Raw genomic sequence first — 18940 nt, forward strand, 5'->3', positions numbered from 1 at the left:
ACTTTTTATTTTAACAATTTTGGACGTTTATTGATGTTAAAAATGTACAACAATGCTACGAACTGGATTAGGAATATAAACTCGAAAAGCCGAGTTACTAGCCGAAATTCAAGAAAATATTTTTATAACTATTGCTATGAACAAAACCGACTAACTATTGTCAACACTGAACGTAGCGATCCTTTCTGCTTCAGAATGTATTTTCATGCATGAGGAACGAGGAAATTCAAAACTCTTTCTCTCTTTATTTCCTTCTCCTTCGTTAACAGCGAGGCGGTGACGATTTTGAGGTGACGGTCACGCGAGTGCAGAGTATTTTTTACAAATCTGAAACAAAGGGCCTAACGCGCCAGAAGAAGTTTTCACTTCAAACATTTTTCTCCGCGTGTTTCCTTTTTTAAATGTCTACAATATATAATTGTAAACATTTCACATTTATAAATTGATTTTATGGCACAAAATTCGACTGAGCTACTCAAATTGAACGTATAAAAGAAATTGAGTTATATTGTACCGACCTTCACTATTCTTGTATCGAGTACACTCTCCTGCACGAGTATGGACTGGTAACGGTGATGCGAGTCTAATGGTTTGTACCCCTCCAGAAGTACTGGGTATATAGCGAGTATACTGTGTATATAGCGAGTATACTGTGTATATACAGAATATACACAATTATACATATATGTAGTAGCGGTGACGGTGTCGCGAGTCCAATGTCTTTTACCCATCTACAAAAGTATTCAACGCGCCATAAGAAGTTTATACTTCAAAAAGAACAAGTTAAGATATTTCAAAGAAATGTATAGCACACAACTCTACCACTCTTACTCTATTTTTCGACATAGATCCCGTGATTTTCCAGGTAATTTTCATTGCGTGGAACAATTTTTTGTAGAATATTGCCGCCAGTGTAGTCATCCATGAGGTAACATGTCCTCTCAGCTCTTCATCGCTGTTGTACCACTGACCCGCCGGGAACATTTCTCCGAAGATGACCTCTATAAAAACCTCAAGAATAACCTTTTGGAACAAAGCTTTCATTAAAGTATCATATGTTCTCCTGACACTTTTATTTTAATTATAGTTTTTACATAATATTTTTACACTGAGTATGTTGTAAATAAAGCTACTAATGACAACTTAGAATTTTATAAATGCTAAAAATTTGGTTCAGGCAATCTGAGTCTTTTTTATTACACCTTTCATATACACATACATACACGCGAGCGTTGTGGCGGCCCCCTAACGTCCGAGCCCTCGGCGATCACCGATCAGCTGACGTGGGCAGACCGCCCATGCCCCTACCTCATAACTGCCTCCATATCTTGGGTAGCCAGTAAAACAATACAAATAAAAACTGTATCTTCAACGAAACATACACTCAACAAATGAGTGCTCAACTTAATATTTTTCAATATACAGTAGAGTAGAGTAGAATTGATTTATGGATAAAAATTGTTTGTGTGCTGTTAACATTTTTGCCATCCACTCTAAAATTCCTATTTATTATTTTCGAAGAAAATGGTGGTACAATGATATATTTTATCATATAACGACAAGTCTTCCAGTAAAAATGATTCCGCAAGCAGAGAAGCCGTTTCTGGAATAGCTTTTAAATGAACCTCAAGCGCTCTTTCCAATTTACGGGGAAGGGGGGGCAATTAACATACAAAGAGTTTCTTGTTATTTTTCCCATAGCTTCAGAGTTTTCAGAGTTCCGATTATTTGCGTTGGGAGATGTTTGCTAATTACGTTGCTCATTCTTTCGGCGAGAGCTACTTACAGTGATGCCTCACCTTGCAGGCCATCGCCTACGTTTCGGTGAGTCACTCATTCCATTCAGGGCCATTTGACTCTGGGTTATACTCACGGGCTCATATCGGGCATCATAGAGGTAACCTCTGTATCGGACATTCACGGGCCAAATTTTCTGCAGCATGTGAAACGCAATGACTCGCCATTGGAGGAAAAATTGTAATACCGAATCAGTGCGCGAGCTTATGTGTAGAAAAAATACTATTTCTTTACGAAGTATGGAAAAGATGAGTCTGAAGCTAACCTTTATGGAAAACCCGCGGGCCAGGGGCAAGTAAACAATTTTTTTCTCGAATAAAAGCTTTGAAATGGTATTGCCAGTTTGAGTACTCTCCTAATATTAAAATTCATCATATACGACCATCTTGCACTGTCGAGCACCAGATGAACCAGGCATTGATTCCACTGAAACTTAAACGATAGAATGGAACCATTCCCAAGCTCATAGTAAGGATAAGGGCATATCTTTACTCTGAGTTCCCGAGTGCACATAAGACATTGCGCATCTGGCCATCTTGAGAAGCACCGCAAGAATTTAGCTCCATTTAAATCAGGGGTTCCAACTTACAAAAAATATTGGGGGGGCCCAAACCGGGGATCTTGCCCCGGGAACATTTATAAGTACTGAGTTTTAAGTTTATTAAGCATTTTAGAAGAGTTATTTGATCAACATTAGAACCCTGATAACTTGAATCTCGATATCTGGACACTCCGGGAAAAATTGACAAGACTGAAACATTTTTTCCTCTCACGCATGACGAACTTTTGAGGGAACTCGGCCCCCTCAGGCCCCATGGAGTCGGCGCCATTCATTTTAAATAAAATGGGAAATGCCGCAACTGTTCAACTTTTTCTCAGCTCATATATTTTTTAAGAGGTTGAGACTTCATTTTTACCATATAAATTGCATTAGAGTCAGGTATGTTTGTAGAGCCCGGATGAACTAAATTTATGCCACTGAAAATTATTCAATGGAATGCTGAGATCTCTTCCATAGGTGAAGCCAAAATTTGCGCATCTGGCCATCTTGTCTATATTGATAACACGGTCATAGAAAATGAGCTTGAGAATGACCTCTGGAGTTATCCTCCAATTCAATGGAGGGGTCAATCGCGCACTTTGAAGTTTTTCTCAGCTCATATACATTTCGGATGAGGATGGAATTCGGCACATAAATTACTAGTACCTCAGACGACAGCTCACTTCAAAATGCAGTATTCTCTGGGCTGGGCAGTAGCTATTTCAAATACAAGTATTTTAAAACACGCATTTAAAATACATTTGTTATTTGTATTTGGTATTTCAAATACACGACCTGAATGTAACATGTATTTTGATTTCAAATACATATTTTTCGTATTTTCCCGTTATGAATTAAAAAATACATTTGTAAAACTCTTTTGAAGTTGCCCTTATTACACTTCCGTTTCATTATGCTTCAGAGAATACTTCGTTTTCCTTAGACGCGTTTTCTTCATGTTTTCTTCAATCCATAGCGTGTTAATGCAGGTTATATTTTTTTAAGATCTCTTAGTTTCCATGCTAATTATATTTTGTCCTTTAAAAGGTATTTAAAATACTATTTTGTAGCTTGCTTTTCAAGTACCCAAGTCAAAGGTACTATGTATTTTGCATTTCAAATACATTTGGATCGGTATTTTGTATTCCATATACTCCTAAGCCTTTATTTTTCCCACCCCTGACTATTCAATCACTCAAAGTTTCTGCATTTTCACATTCTAAATACATGAGAGTCGGCCATATCGTTGTAGGGTCGGAACTGGATTGGCCTTCAGCCTCACTTCCACTGCTCCCGCACGCGGCACACAAAGACCATCATTTCATTACTTGAGTGCAGTGGATGATTGCCGAGATCTTAATTCCGCCAAACGCATCGAAATTGCTCAAAAGACAATGGCACAATAGAGGGAGTAATTCATTTCGCTTATTTCCGGAATGTAGATGACAAGGAAAGTCCCTCAAGCGTCACAACCAAATTTCCCTCTAATTTTGATAGCTGATACGAAACGGATACCATTGAGGCGCAGTATTTGTTTCAGCTCCCAACATTCAATACTTTTGAGACATTAACGACGGAAGGTACCACTAAAATATCTAAATGTATGACACCCGCAGCGCAACAATGGACCCTTAGGGGGCATCCATTAATAACGTGAGGCGTTTAGGGAGGGGTGAAGCCTTTTCCCACCCAATCTCAGGAGGTGAGGATAGGGGTCCTGACAAGAATCATATAATTTTTTTTCCTCAAGAAACAGTGTAAAATTTACGGACTTAGTTTATTATATACTAGTCTTAACTAATTTAAATAAAAATAATTAAACAGTTTAAAAAAATAAATAAAAACAATGAGACATTTTTAAAAGCTAATTCAAATAAAAATAATTAAGCGAATTCCTTTTTTCAATAAATCCAACGCAATGAAGCAAAGATTAACGTGTTTACAGTGACAATTTGATTTTGAACAATATCACGTGAGATTGGAGAGTTAGGGGGTCGTAGCCAAATCTCATTAAGGCGGGAGAGGGGTCCACAAATCTCCAAAATCACCTTACGTAATTAATGGACACCCCATTACAGTCCGTTGCTAGGACGTAGAGAACTTAGGCATATTTCTGTGCTGTGGGTTGCCTAATTTTATAGGCATTTCCTGCCACTTTCTGTCCCTAATATCTCGAAAAGTGTTGAACGTTGGCAGCTGAAACTAAAAATCCACCTAATGCAAAGGCGGATTTAAGGAGGGAAGCGCGGGAGCACGTGCCCTCCTCCAGACGCTTAAAAAATAGACAAGACTTTCAAATTGTTTATCATAACGTTCGTTTCATTTTGCGTATTACAGACCCTCAATCATTTTTTTTTATATTATTAACTTTCATATATAAATAAATAGAATATTTTCTACAGTAATTGTTGCATTTTGTTTTTAATCTCAAATATGAGAAGACTAGTCACACCTTGTGTCCCCTCCAGAAACAAATCCTGAATCCGCCCGTGACCTCATGGATATCCATTTCCTATTATTATTATAGTATTCTACCGATTGAGGTAGATATCGATGGAGTACTTAAGAAGGTTTCTCGGATCTCCCCTTTCTATAAAGCACTTCCCTCTTAAAGTCACAATAAGGCCTATTCCCTTTCATTCTATCTAAAAATCCTATTATTTCCCTTCCTCTCCCTCGTTTACCTAACATTCTTCCCTCTAATACTGTTTTCAATATCCCCTCCACGCTAACTACTCGATCCATCCATACCTTCTGTCTCTTCCGTATCTCATCTAAAGGCTGCCTCCCCTCACCCAACATGTCCAGCACTTCGTCGTTCCTCCTCCATATCCAATCACGTAGCAAAATTCGAACGAGATTCGGTGGTGGCACTTTAGGGACATTTCTTGGGACTATGGAATTCTACACTATGCGCAAATAATTGATTTAGCTGATAAAATATCTGATGCTTCCCTGCCGATAGTGACGGCGGCTCGGGTGCTCCATCGGGTACCCACCTCTATGGCTGCCGACGTTTCGAGGTACGAGTGTTACTCCATCTTCAGAGCTGAATGTCGTGGCTCCGAAAGACGTGCAGATGTAGATGACCGCGTTGTAAACACAAATTTTCGTCGCAACTTCGGGAGAGGACCGCTTCCAACATATTTCTCAACTTAGTATTCTCCGTGAAGTAGAACGGCACGGATGTGTTTGGTGTGCCTTTTTTTACATTTCCAAAACTTTTAATCTCGCCCACGCAGCGCCGGAAGAGTAATAATCTTCCTTAGCGATATCCTCCGCTTTTGAATCCTCGGGGATGTCGCGCTCGGTCGCATGACCGCACGAATCGTCTTAGTACGCCTGAACATGTCACTCTCCCGTATAGCCATCGTTAATGCTGTTATTATGTCATTTCTGTCAGAGATACTGTCGCAGGGATACAGAGGTGAGTGAGATAGATGTGGCCTGATTTAATTTTTGTAAGATCACGTCTACGCGCTACAAAGTGAAACCATGGAAGAAGGTTTAGAAGGTGAAACCTGGGTGAAATAAGGAATGTAACAACGACTGATTGAGTGTGCATTCGAGGGCGTACCCAGGATCATAACTAGGGGGGAGGGCATGCCATGGTCTAGGGGAAGGGGCAAGCCATGGTCTAGAGGGGGGGAAGCCAAGTTGTGACATTAGTTTATGAGATTATTTCCTTGAAAAAATAGTTATATTTTAGTTACATATATTATGCTAATACATATCATTTTTCGTGGGCTTAAAGAAAATTTGTTGAACGCTTTCGTTTCAATTCAGTACTGATTTTTCTTAAAGACTTTTGCGATTTTTGCTTCTTCGTGGGGGCAGCGCCTCAACCCCAGCCCCTCGCTAGGTACGCCCATGTGTGCATCAGGGAATACTAGATAAATAAATATATTCTTATGAGTATTGAACATAAAATACACTTCAAATAAAATATGATTTCACTTTTTCGCAACTGTAAAATAAGTGTGGAAAAGTGCAATTATATTTTAAATGTCGAACTTCGACAGACTACCACCTGGATAGGTTGAATGAAATACCTACATTTTTGTTACAATAAATACAATGCTTTGTTAACCATTAATTTTCCATTCAGTCGTGTAATACCCATGACATTGACCAGGTACGCACCTCCTACATCAATTATAATGGAATGGCTAATTTGTATATCGCTGATATCATATTGAAATTTTCTGATTTAATAACAATTTAACTACATCTTAGCTTCTTTCCTAAGTGCCCTCTTATTTATCCTCCTTAATGATACAATGATGATATTCAGTTTTTCCAGAGATTATGATCATGGCCCCCCTCTCCCTTAATCCATTACTGTTTACACCTCCTCCCCAAGGCACAATCTTTGAAAACAACGGCTCTCTGCATAAGGATTTTCAAAGCATAAATTTATCTCAGATGTCTGGATAACTAGGAAACGGTTTAATGAACGACAACGTATGGGTGCTTTTATGTTTCAACCTTCAAGATCAGGATGAATATATTAATAGTGATTTCAGCATAACCTCAGCAATCAAGACAATGGGAGCACTCACAAAAGAGACAATTTGAATTGTATCGGGTATTATTTTACTTTTCAATCTATAGCTGTTTTACCATTGTTAATGTTTTAACTAAAATACAGAAATTATTTTGATTTCAACACCCCTAAATATTTTTGCATCAAATCTGGTTTATTTTCTTTTTTTTCAAGTTAGCTGATTCAAATATTGATTTCAGGATAAAAATTCAAATGCGAATAAATTTTGGATATAATGAAACACAGTTGGTGTAAAAATTTATTAAGTTGGCTAAATAAATCTCTTCTTGTTATCTACAAAATGTTCACTCCAGCATTCTTTAAAAACCACTCATTTGGGTTGATTTATGTTTTCAGCAGTTTCTTTATGCTGTAGTCTAAAATAGGAACAAAGGCATTTGACTAATTTTCACCCCATTATAAAATGGGAAAATATGATTTTTGTTTTACCATTCTTGACAGACCTGTAGTTAAAAACTTATAGGTATGACAATGTTATCGTTTTCTTGTTTTTCCATCAATTAAAAAAAAACTTCCGCCAGAGTAATAGGACATATTTAGGGTTATTGTTTCATAAGAAGGTTAATTTTGTCTTTCTGTGCATTTACAGAATAACATATAACAACTGAGAAAGTCGAAGCTAGTCAATGACCATAGGGGATCTCCATTTATTCGGAAACTTTTTCAATCCATAGCTGTTAAATATGAAGACCTATGGCTATGTAGACTATACCAGGTGAGGATGCTGATTACACATGTAAAGAAGTCTTGGATTTGAGAAGATTTTAGACACACCACACTCATGATGGCCATCCTGGTAAATTGGCTACAGCAAACAATGTCTATCCCCAAGTAATTGCAGTGCAGGATAAAAATTCTGCTGTTGTATTTTACCTCTCAATCAGTTGGAATTCTGCCCTCGTCAGTGGTTTTGTTAAATTTATTTTAACTTTAACGACATTACAACACTCGTAAATATTGTTGAATTGACCTTGGACAATTTTTAAACTTCAATTCTGAGAAAGCCCATCCTAATACACAATGAATTAGAATATTGTTTGAAATTTGATAAAATTTTGCTTAGGATATGTAATTAGTGGCTTCCCAACATGAATGATACTATATGTAGCTCTCTGACGGTCATATTATGCTTCTGTCCAAAATGAAGTGGATTTATAAAAACTAATCTAACCGATCGATCATTAACATGTGTATAATGTAGTACATAATATGGTTTAGCATAGAATTGATTATTTTGTACTATTTCCTATGACCTCACCACTGTAGGAGATGAGTGCAAGACCCTTGATGGAGGGAAAGGAGTGTGCAGGCCCATTCATGAGTGTCCTGTGGTATTGAAGGCACTGAAGATGGGGAGCATGCCCACCCGATGTGGATTTGAGGGGCACACCCCAATTGTATGCTGTGCTAATGACCACACTCAGGCTGTATCTCCAAAACCCAAGTCAGCTGCAATCTTACTTACTGTGACTCCTGGTGGAGATGAGAGGTCGAAAAACCCCTTAGACAAGACTGCTGACGTCAGCTCAACCCCCGAGCCGATTCGTTCTTATATAATCTCGTTAGTTTTTGCTGGCAAAGACAAAAAGCCTCAAGACCCCATACAGAAATCTGCAGACATCAGGAATACCACAAAAGATGGAGAGGCAACAATGCCATCAAAGAGGAAACCAGGCGAAGCTGCGACTTATTGTAAGTTGTTCACATTGCTTGTTGCTCGATTTATCAAAATTTACCATATTGTTGCACAGTGAAACCTCTGTTCACGGACAGAGCTGACTCAAGGACAGTTTTCAATTCCTCGGCAAAAGGATATTCATTTACAAGATAACTAAGTAAAGAAGATGTAGGTGGTGTCCAAGGTCAAAGGGCCATAATTGAGCCACCATAAAATAACAAAAATGTATGCCAATAAAATAATAATGCCAAATAATAAAATAAATTTGTGTAGGGATAGAACCTCTAGTGCACATATTCCTTGCGGACATGGACACCTTACAGGCACAATTTTACTCTTTTTCAAATGTTATCGCTATGTTTTTCTTACCAATCAAATCTCTCATAAATTGTTGGTTTTTTTTAATGGGTAAGTTGCTTGAAATTTGTTTCATAGAAGCATTACATGATTTTTATAGTAATTTTCACCAGGAATCCATTTTCACTAATCAAACTTCTCGTAAAGCATTGATTTTATCATTGAAATGTATTTGAGCAGTGAAATCCGTCTGCAAACGCCAATTTAGCTCTGATTGTAGGTGATGTCATTTCTCCCCACGGCGTTTTCGTTTTGCAGGCACTGCCGTAGAAACTACAATGAAGCAGTCGTTGAGCAAGTAAATATTTTCGTATTTTTTAATCCGCGATTTCCCTGAAAAATTGCATGACGTTATTTAGTCACATCAAATATTTTTCATCCACATTATGTACGCGTAGAAAAAAATATATCGACTATATGGGAAATGGAAGACGGTTTCGTGAAAGGCTGTTGCGATAATTTGCCAAAGGTGGATTCCACAACGATGGCATTATATTTTAAAAGGAACCCGGTCTTTTTGGCTGCAGAATTTAGAGTTTTGAAGGCTTCGTGGTAATTTTTCTAGCATATTTTGTCATTTCTGGACCAGCATTTATGAATACAAAAGTAGCTACTTGCCAGTTGAAAATTTCTGCATGAAATATTGATGCATCTAGTTAATGCTAATATAGTTCATATGGTACGAGTCATGATTTTTTTGCTTTCAATGTGATGTCAGCGTTTTTATTCAGTATGTTGGGAAATACTTTCTGTCCACAGATTTAAGGTAATTTTTCCGCACACATTGTGCACATTATGTCATGTACAGTTTTAAGGTGTGTTGTGTGTGCATACTGTCTGAAAGGAGTGCAATGATAAGCATAAGATAATACAGCTTTTTATGTTATCTATGAAACTTCTATAAGATTCCTACAAGATAATTAAGTTATTTGGCAAACTTATGAAAAAATGCAATCATTTATGTTAAATAGTATTAGGTACGCAATTGAGTTATCGCTATTTTTTTAAATAAAAATACAACTCTATTTTAAAAAATGGTTTTAAATGAATCATTCAAAGTATTTTGCGTCGCTACCTGCTAATTTTTCCCCATCATTGTGGCAGAGCTCGAATATCATTACGGAAGTGGTGTTTGTCTTTTAAAGCTATCCTCGACAGTGGCCCAGCGGGGGGGGAGGGTGGGGGAGGGGGTTAACTCCCCCGCCCAGAGCTCAAACAATTTTTTAAGTTTAATCTATTTTATTTAATCGGATTAATATTACTTATAGAATAGTGTAAGGATTAATAAAATATCCCTCAGAATGCTGTTAAACTCACCATTATGAACCATTTACATAAATTTTTTTTCTGGCGGAGGGCCCTCGCACCTCCCTCCCTGGCAGGTATGCCATACCCCCACACCTCCCAGTATTACTTGCGCCTAAAATTCCCGCTAGCTTAAATTCCTAGCTGCGCCCCTGATCCTTGAATCCTGTTTTTTTTTGCACCAAATGGTTATCAATGCAGGAATGACGGACAAGCAACTATTATATTTTCTGACCTTTCCTATTACTCCCTCCAATGGCGCAGCGAGGGAGGGGCTTGGGGGATAAAACCCCCTCCAGAGTTCAAAGAAATTTTTAATTTTAATCCATTATACTTAATTGAATTGATATTACGAATAGAATAATGTATAAAGATTAATAAATTATCCCTCAGAAAGCCGTAAAACTCACCATTTTGAACCATTTATCTTAAAATGTCGCAATTTATTAATCTCGCACCTACCGCTTATCCTGGTGGGAATTCCATACCCCCACACATACCCCGGTAGTAGCTGCATCTAATCCCCCCAGACCTGGCCTCGACTCTCCACCACTTCCTCAGATTGTATTTCCTCCTGTGGCACTAATTCAGTTATAACTCATCAAAAACACCATGCAAGAGACAGGCGGGAATACGAGAACACAACTGCACGTCATCCGCACCACACGCTCAAGTCAATTCTCAACATAATTCTGTTGTAATTCCTTAAGTTAAAGTGATCTTCACGAACAAATCACGTCGCTTTCGTCGAAAGATCGTTCTTCCTCTTCATCGCCTTAACTCACTCCTTTTCGTTTCATTATTCGACATAACGATGAATATTTTATTAGGATTTGTGATGTAGTTGAACACATAGGCACCACGCAATATTTATAATTTGACATTACTTAAAGTAATTCATGAAGGTAAGCACACCGTCTTCCTGGCGTAGGTATAGCGCAACAATCTCCAAACCCTACGCCTCGGACTTGAGCAACTCCGTTTGGGGAGAAATGACGTCACATCTCTTGGACACACCACTTTCGTTCGCACCCCCCACTCCTCTCCTTTGACCTTTAATATCTCGAAAACTACAGATAGTATTGAAATTTCCCATGATAGATATTCTTTCCTAGAGGTTTACAACATTTTGACAGAGATTTAAAAAAATGAAAATTCCCCAAGCAGACTTAAATTCCTACACTGTAACGCATACTTGCAGGGTTATATTATTTGAAAAAATGGAGGCTTTCCTAGGTCACCTCTGACTTATGGACACATCTCACATACATAATTTTCAAGAACTGTTGGCGTCCTTATATGAGAGGTTTCACTGTACAATGAATTTTAAATGTTGAGCAAGACCTCCCCTCATTTTTATAGACAGGTGATTAAGTGAAATTATAATTTCAGGTGAATTTATGTTGTTCCATTAATTCCAGGGTGTGAACACTTTGTAAATAAATGTAGACACCCAAAAATATTGTCGTGTTCTGACTTTCACACGTGTGCAAGGTCCCTTCCCCCTCCTCCGGTCAGTATTAGGTGGCCTTCACCTTTCCTTCTTAAAATCCTTTTACGTTTTTCGCGACCTATGACCTATCTCTCTTCGGCTTTCCATACAAGTTCTCACGATTCCATATTAGGCCTACCAACCCTTTTTGGCCAGGTTCTCACGAAGGAGGGCCCTCAAGAGGTCAAAGGCTATTTCCAAACTTTTCGCCTCGCGTATTCTCTTGAGACATACGCTCATTGATTTTCACCATCCCTTTGAAATCACCGCTCCTATCGCGGTGACCGCATCCGGCTGACATCCGGGAAAACACTCAACTCTCGCTTCTGACGTAAGATTAACTCATACCACCTTGGGTAATAAATTTATATAGAATACGAGTGTCTTTCCTAAAGGTCGTGAGAAACTACGCATTTATTCTGTTTGCACGTGTCGAGCGACCCGTGGAATATTCCAGAGGGGGGACCCACTATAAATAGGTAAACTCGGAGACGCCAAGGATCATTCGCTCTTCTGGACGTGGAACCTCTGCCACTCTGATCCTCGCCTTGTCAGCCGACAAACCAGCGTCTTCTCTCCGCCACATCGCCAGTTACGCCGATCGTTCGATCCACCCCGAGCCATCCATCCGACTCTCCAACTCTGCTTCGAAATGAGTTCTTTCGACGAGTAAGTTAAGCCAAAGTCTCACATGTATTCTTACTGAGTATTATTAAATGGACTTTACTTAGAACTGGGTGTGTATTCATTTATGATGACTGCCTCTGTTAATTAAGATCCTTCTCTACCTCTAGCTACGAATCCCCAAATAGTATCGTGCTCTTTCGAGGTCACGACAATATCTACTCCTCCGGCCCCACGGAGGTTTAGACGTGAAATCCCTGATTATGAAGATTTTGGAACTACTGAAAAAAATATTGAATACTTTGACCTAGATGAGGGTATAACTGGTGGGGTAGAAGCTACTGCTCTCCATGAATTCCCTCACATGGTAAGAATAATTCAATATTTCTAGTGAGAGCAAAAAATGATGTATAAAATCTAAGAGATGCAAAGAGGATGTATAATATACACCCATTAACTCTATTATACATTATCATACATTGTATACAAAGTCTGGTATTTTTCTTTAAAATGACCATCTAGAACCATTTTCTGTTATAGTTAAAATACTTCATTAGGGATGGGTCTGTTCCTATTTTTTTCGATGCCGGTTTGGTTATTTGCTTTGTGTCTCAGTTCAAATTCTTAATTAACCTTCAATGTAGTAGAATAATAATTAATAATTGATAGTGACTTGAAGAAAATTCCGCCCTCGAATCGATATAGTATTTTTGATAGGAATGGGAGGTAGGTACTACTGACCGCTTAGCATTAATTATATAGCTTCTTGTAGCGCAGGGATGATCAGGCGCGTGGTATATAAATGCAATCACCAATAATGCATAACAGGGTTGGTTTATTCCGGTATTTGAGTAGCACAGACAAGCTCTACGGTATCGACTCAAGAGACTCTTCGCTTCCGGACTGTCATGGCGTCGCCTCTTCTCTCCACTGTGTCGTCCTCTCCACCCAACGCCCTCTCGTAGCAGTTGGTGGAAAAAAGTTAAAACGCCTTCTGCTTGTCCGCCACGCCTCTCTCATTGCTCATTTCTCCCCTTGAATGTCCGTGTACTTTAATCGTCAAATTCTAATCCTAGTTCTAAATAATAGGTTTCAAGTTCCTTCATTATTTTATACCAAACTAGCGGGCCACCCAGCATTGCTCGGATAGCACCCAGAGAAGTGACAAACTTGGAATACATGGTCACATGGCAGGATTTTTAGGCAAAGGAACAAAGCCGGTATTATAATGGTATAAATATGTAACTGCAAACGATGTAAAAAGTGATTTTTATATTGTATATACCTATATCAGCTTAAATATTGTTCCAAAACATTGATATGCATCCATAAGTGCAAGAACCCAAAAACATCGTTTGTGAGTTGTTTTCCGATTGATCGTGTCAAGAGGTGTGCCTACCCGTCAGGAAGCCCAAACACAGAAATTATATGACGTGACGTAACAAACGGCAATAAGAAAACGGTGTAAAGGACCAGTGGTGTAACTACGTAGACCTCCCCTCAGAGCCTCAGAGAAATAAATAAATTATAAAAACCATTGTCTAGTTTTGACGTATAATAACTGCATCTGCTTTATGCTGAAGATCATTAATTAATATCATGGCAGTGATTCATTTGGGTGAATCATTTTTCAAAAATTTTCCCGGACTTTCCATCCTTCACCAAAGCATATTCCTAGTTATACCACTGCAAGGGACGTGCCAGTCAAAATAGTAGTTACGGGTTTTGGGAGCATGAGATGCAACTATGAACTAAGTTTGGTTACAATCTGTGCTGCCGTATGGAGACGTATAGTGGCAAACAAACAGACATCTTCTTATAGTTATATATTTTAAGCATTGTGACATGCTTCTCCCTCCTATGAGGATCTAGTGGTATGTGCTGCTAAAGGTCCCAATGTTTTCACTGTGGTGGAGCTCTCAATTTCGAGTGCCACCACAAAGGACGGACATCTGTCTGAGGCCATTGCCCTGGGACCCTGAGGTCCCTGCCGATGCAGCCAGGGTATGCGGAGGCTAGCACCAGAAGGCGCCGCGAGAAATAGGCGCCACAGAAAGTCAACGGAGTAGAATTTCCGCGCGTGAGAGACAGTAGTACAATTTGTAACGTTTCCCATCGGAATAAACGTGGTCTAAATTATTTCCGATGATATTATTTAAACGAGGTTAATTATGGAGCTCTTCCAAAGCCCTTTACTCACGATTAAAGGTCAGAGAGATTGAAGTAGGAGACTGAGAAATGAGAGTGGATGCATAATTAATGTAAATCGGTCAGTTGCATCAATCGGCCCCCTCAAAATCACAATTGAAGACAGAATTGTCTTCCAGTTACTATTATTATTCTACTTTATGCAATGTCAATTTTCAACAGCTAAAGACCTTTTTGCATGAATGTTGAGCATATGGGCTGTATAATCGATCTCCTTCAATTGATCAAAATAAGGTTTAAAAATCATCACGAAGACAACGGTTCTAGGTACCTTTCCTTTTTCAGTCCCGTAATAGGCACGCTAAATTAAGATTTGCTAGAGATTTTTTTTCTAGAATAATAATATTATTTAAGATACCATCAATTTCATTCAATTGGTTTCAACTTAGTGAAAAAACTTCCAAAGGAGACCAATTCTCATTTTTGTTCCTTTTTAAACCCTTATACATATATGCTAAATAATATAACGAATGCGAAAGGCGATTTGTTTCTCTGAATATTACTCATGCCTACGATGTGATAAATGTCATTCAATTGGAAATAGAATGAGCAAAAAAATCATTCCAAAGCCACCACTTTTCAGTTCCTGTTTCTTTTTTAGTACTTGAATATGCTAAATTAATTATTTCTGAAGACGATTTCTTTGCCTGAACGTTAATCTTAGCTATGATAGCATCAATTACATTCAATTAATCATCTAATTGGTGAAAAAACTCATCCCAAAGTCAAAAATAATTAATATTTATAGCTCTTTTAATGTACAGTAGTTAATTTCAACTTTTGTTACTTATGGAGTTATAATAGCTTGTATACTTTTACTACATTGTTGGCAGGCTGCTGTTGGATTTGGTATGCAGAATGATGTAAGGTGGGAATGTGGAGGGTCCTTGATTAGTGAGAAATTTGTGTTGACTGCAGCACACTGTCTCACTGTCTCATCTACTTCAGATGGTGTCTGGGAAGTGGCATGCATATAAAGAATTCAATACAAAATATATGTCTTTCTTGAAAGGAGCAAAATATATCCGATGGAGAAATGATGTCATTCGATTTCACAAACCTAAATTCAAATTCCAATGTCATTATTTAATTCCTCTGGCTGATAAAGAAAATGTGTTTAAAATTATATAATTAAAGTGATTGCCTGCTGCTTAATGTGGGGTATCTGCATCATGATATTTATTCCTTTAGATTTAAATAACGTTTATGGAAACAATAAATATAATCAATCTTGGTGACCCAAATGTTAACCTTGGGTCAGTGTCGACTGGTAGTTGTGTGCTGAAGAGCGGTGGCATTTATTTGAAAATAGTAAAGCGGACGGAATTTTTTTATGAATGATTTATCGTTGCTGATCTCTTGTACATTATTTTAATTTATATCAATTCACCACCTGCATGGCCTCAATGTAATAGGTATGCAGCTTGCAGGTGATCAAAGTTTCATGATTTTATGTTGGTCAGCTGGTTGGCAGGCTGCAGATCAGCTGGTAATGTAGGAATGAGACATAACATAACTTCATTAACATGAAAGAAAATAACTTTTGGTGCATCCTAAACTTTGCCACATTTGACTCCATGTGTAGCAAAAAGTGTGAGGAGTAAATATATCATTAAATTTTTGTTTAAGTACATGCATATTTCATATCAGTATGTGTAAGATAATAAAAATATCGAGACACTCTATACACAATATATTATTACTTATGCAATTATTCTGTTATTTTAGAGTGCTTCCCGAACTCAATTAAAACTTTCATCTCCAGTTCACGATCTTTTCAGCGGCGATAACATGGTTATACTCGTATTATTAATGCTCCATGTAAGGCCTGGATTCGAAGACCACACATCGGTGGCTGTTTGATAACGGATACAGCAAAGTGGTTTGTACAAGTGATTCAAAACCACTGATTGACGTCGGAAACTACACTGTCATGCACCACATCCCACGTTGTTTCGTCTCGCACAAGTCACCCTGGTTGCAACAGCCGCGGGACGTGTATCCGTGGTCACGGAGCGCGATCGCGCACTGCGAGGCTTGGAAAACAGGAACACGGTGCTCCCGTGAATGCAGCTAGCGTGCGATCGCTTCCGTTTTACGAAGGGGATTCTGACGGAGATAATAATCCCGGTGTATCCTAGCATTAATGCAGTAATTACGATGATTTTGATTCCTATTTAATTTTTTAATAAAGATCGCGGAAAAAATTGAGCGAGAGAGAAAATCATGCACGGATAATCCGCAAACCGGATAAACCGCAACCGGATAATCGGGAGTCTGTTTTATATACTACTTCATTCACTCACACGACGCATTAAGCGCAAGCATTAAAATAAATTCAGAGTAAGGAAAGAAAGGGATAGGAACATATAATAGAAAGTGGACGAGGACAACGGTGCTGCGGTATACATATGTATTCATATATTTTTATAAACTTCCGTTTTCTACTTTCAATGCTGACTGCAATATTTTTCATTCTCTGCAGGAGTAGTGCCAAATGGGTACTATATATTTTTGGGTACGATATATTTTTATAAACTTCCGTTTTCTACTTTCAATGCTGATTGCAATATTTTTCATTCTCTGCAGGAGTAGTGCCAAATGGGTACTCCTGGGAGCAAAGCATGTGGCAGATAAATATAGAGGCTATTCTGTGTCAACGGATGGTATTATCTACCATGTTATTCAAAGAATAAGACATCCAGGCTACAGGAGAAGGTCGAAGCACAATGATAAAAATTTAAAGTTACTATGAAGTATAACAATTATATCTACCTGATTAATACTAACTGAAAACAGGGGAACATTTCCAAATATAGTGTGGCACCTCGCAGCCTGGTGGTGGTACATTGATAAGCATCAATCCAATTTCCTTTACGCATTTTCTTTACCCACTTGGGGATGAACATAAGTTTCAACAGCACAAGGTTGGTTTCTTGAAAACCTCGCTCTTTATTTTATTCCTGATCTTCCTTGAAAATAAATATTTAATAACACCTTAAAAACAAAGAAACAGCCCAAAAAAATTAAATAGAAAAAGTATCCAATAAAAATATATTTGTGTGTTAATAATTGTTACAATGAAATTAGGTACTACAATATCATTTGTATTATCTCCTACAACATGTTGCCAGTTGTACACAAATTTCTATAGTTTCGTTCATTTTTCTGTAAAAACTAAATTTTACCAAGATTTCTATTTTTTTATTCTGATGTTACATTGCTTTGGAAGAGGGTTATAATTTTGGTATGTAAATGCATATATAACTCAAGTGATAAGGGTAAAAAGCAGTGCCCCCTCATTAATTTTTCCTAAGTAAATATTAATAAGTAGATATATATGGACTTAAAGTGAAATAAAATTTCTTATGCTCCTACAGGAGAAAATCCAAGCTCTTCTCTTCAAAAAGTTTATCTAAACATTTTGAACAACTCAATATGCAATGAAAGCTATGCAGTTCAGATTACGCTAGCCAAGCTAAATAAAGGAGTAGATGAGAGTATGATCTGCGCTGGAGATTTGGCTGGTGGAAAAGATACTTGTGAAGTATGTACTGTGTTATATTTAACCGAAAGCGTAATCTCTTTGATATGCTAATTTGCATTGATAATGCCAAGATCATGATTTATATTCTTTTGATTAAGCTACAAACATCAGGGTTATTATTCCTAAACTCATGAAATGCTTCAATTGTCCTGAGAAAAAAATACTATGTTACTAAAATAATATGATATATTCAATTCACAGGGAGATTCCGGTGGTCCCTTAGAGATTCCGTCCTATGATGAGTGCAACACTCGCATCATTGGAGTCACATCATTTGGAAAAGTTTGTGGATTTCCTGGATCGCCAGCTGTTTATATGAGGATTTCTCACTTTGTTCCTTGGATTGAAAGTATCGTGTGGCCTGAGTGAGGTTTTTTGTAGAGGACCTCTCAGAGTGTAACATAAAGGATTAAAATATTGAAATATGAAATATTTTCTTACTTTAATTTGGTTCCAATTTTTGATGGATCCTCGTTTTTACCTCCACTCCTACAGTTTAAAGTGAATTCATTTTAACCGTGACAATTAACTGTTTCTGGTATAAAATTTAAGTATTTAACGGGTACCTTTAATCACGATTTAAAATAATTTGATTCCATTTGTCCATCACTTCACTACCCTATTGCTTAACAATCATTGTCATGACATTATTGCAACGAATGAGGGTCCACAAATACTATACTTTCGTATAGGGTATACAAATTTCCGTTTCAGGGATAACTTATCAGGGTTTTCGTATGACTTATCTCCAATGCTTTGAAAGACTTTGGCAAAATAGTCCCCGTTCTAATTTCGTTCATGCATTCGCGCAATTTCAAGCCTAG

At 37.8% G+C, this 18940-nt stretch overlaps 1 protein-coding gene and 1 long non-coding RNA gene across 2 annotated transcripts in view; both read left to right on the plus strand.

Annotated features, from left to right (window-relative positions):
• The window catches only part of LOC124153180 (clotting factor G beta subunit-like), a 42533-nt gene extending 23985 nt beyond the window's left edge, over positions 1 to 18548 (plus strand). The window contains exons 6-7 of the mRNA XM_046526282.1: positions 17950 to 18116; positions 18318 to 18548. Of these exons, the coding sequence (XP_046382238.1) occupies positions 17950 to 18116; positions 18318 to 18485 (335 nt within the window). The 3' untranslated portion in view covers positions 18486 to 18548. The remainder of the gene's footprint in view (positions 1 to 17949; positions 18117 to 18317) is intronic.
• On the plus strand, positions 11716 to 15901 carry LOC124153958. Its single transcript, XR_006863799.1, has 3 exons — positions 11716 to 12406; positions 12532 to 12728; positions 15403 to 15901. It is a non-coding gene; the product is annotated as an uncharacterized LOC124153958 (long non-coding RNA).
• Positions 18549 to 18940: the final 392 nt, after the last annotated feature.

The sequence above is a fragment of the Ischnura elegans genome, chromosome 2 (genome assembly GCF_921293095.1).
Source record: "Ischnura elegans chromosome 2, ioIscEleg1.1, whole genome shotgun sequence".
Lineage (NCBI taxonomy): Eukaryota > Metazoa > Arthropoda > Insecta > Odonata > Coenagrionidae > Ischnura > Ischnura elegans.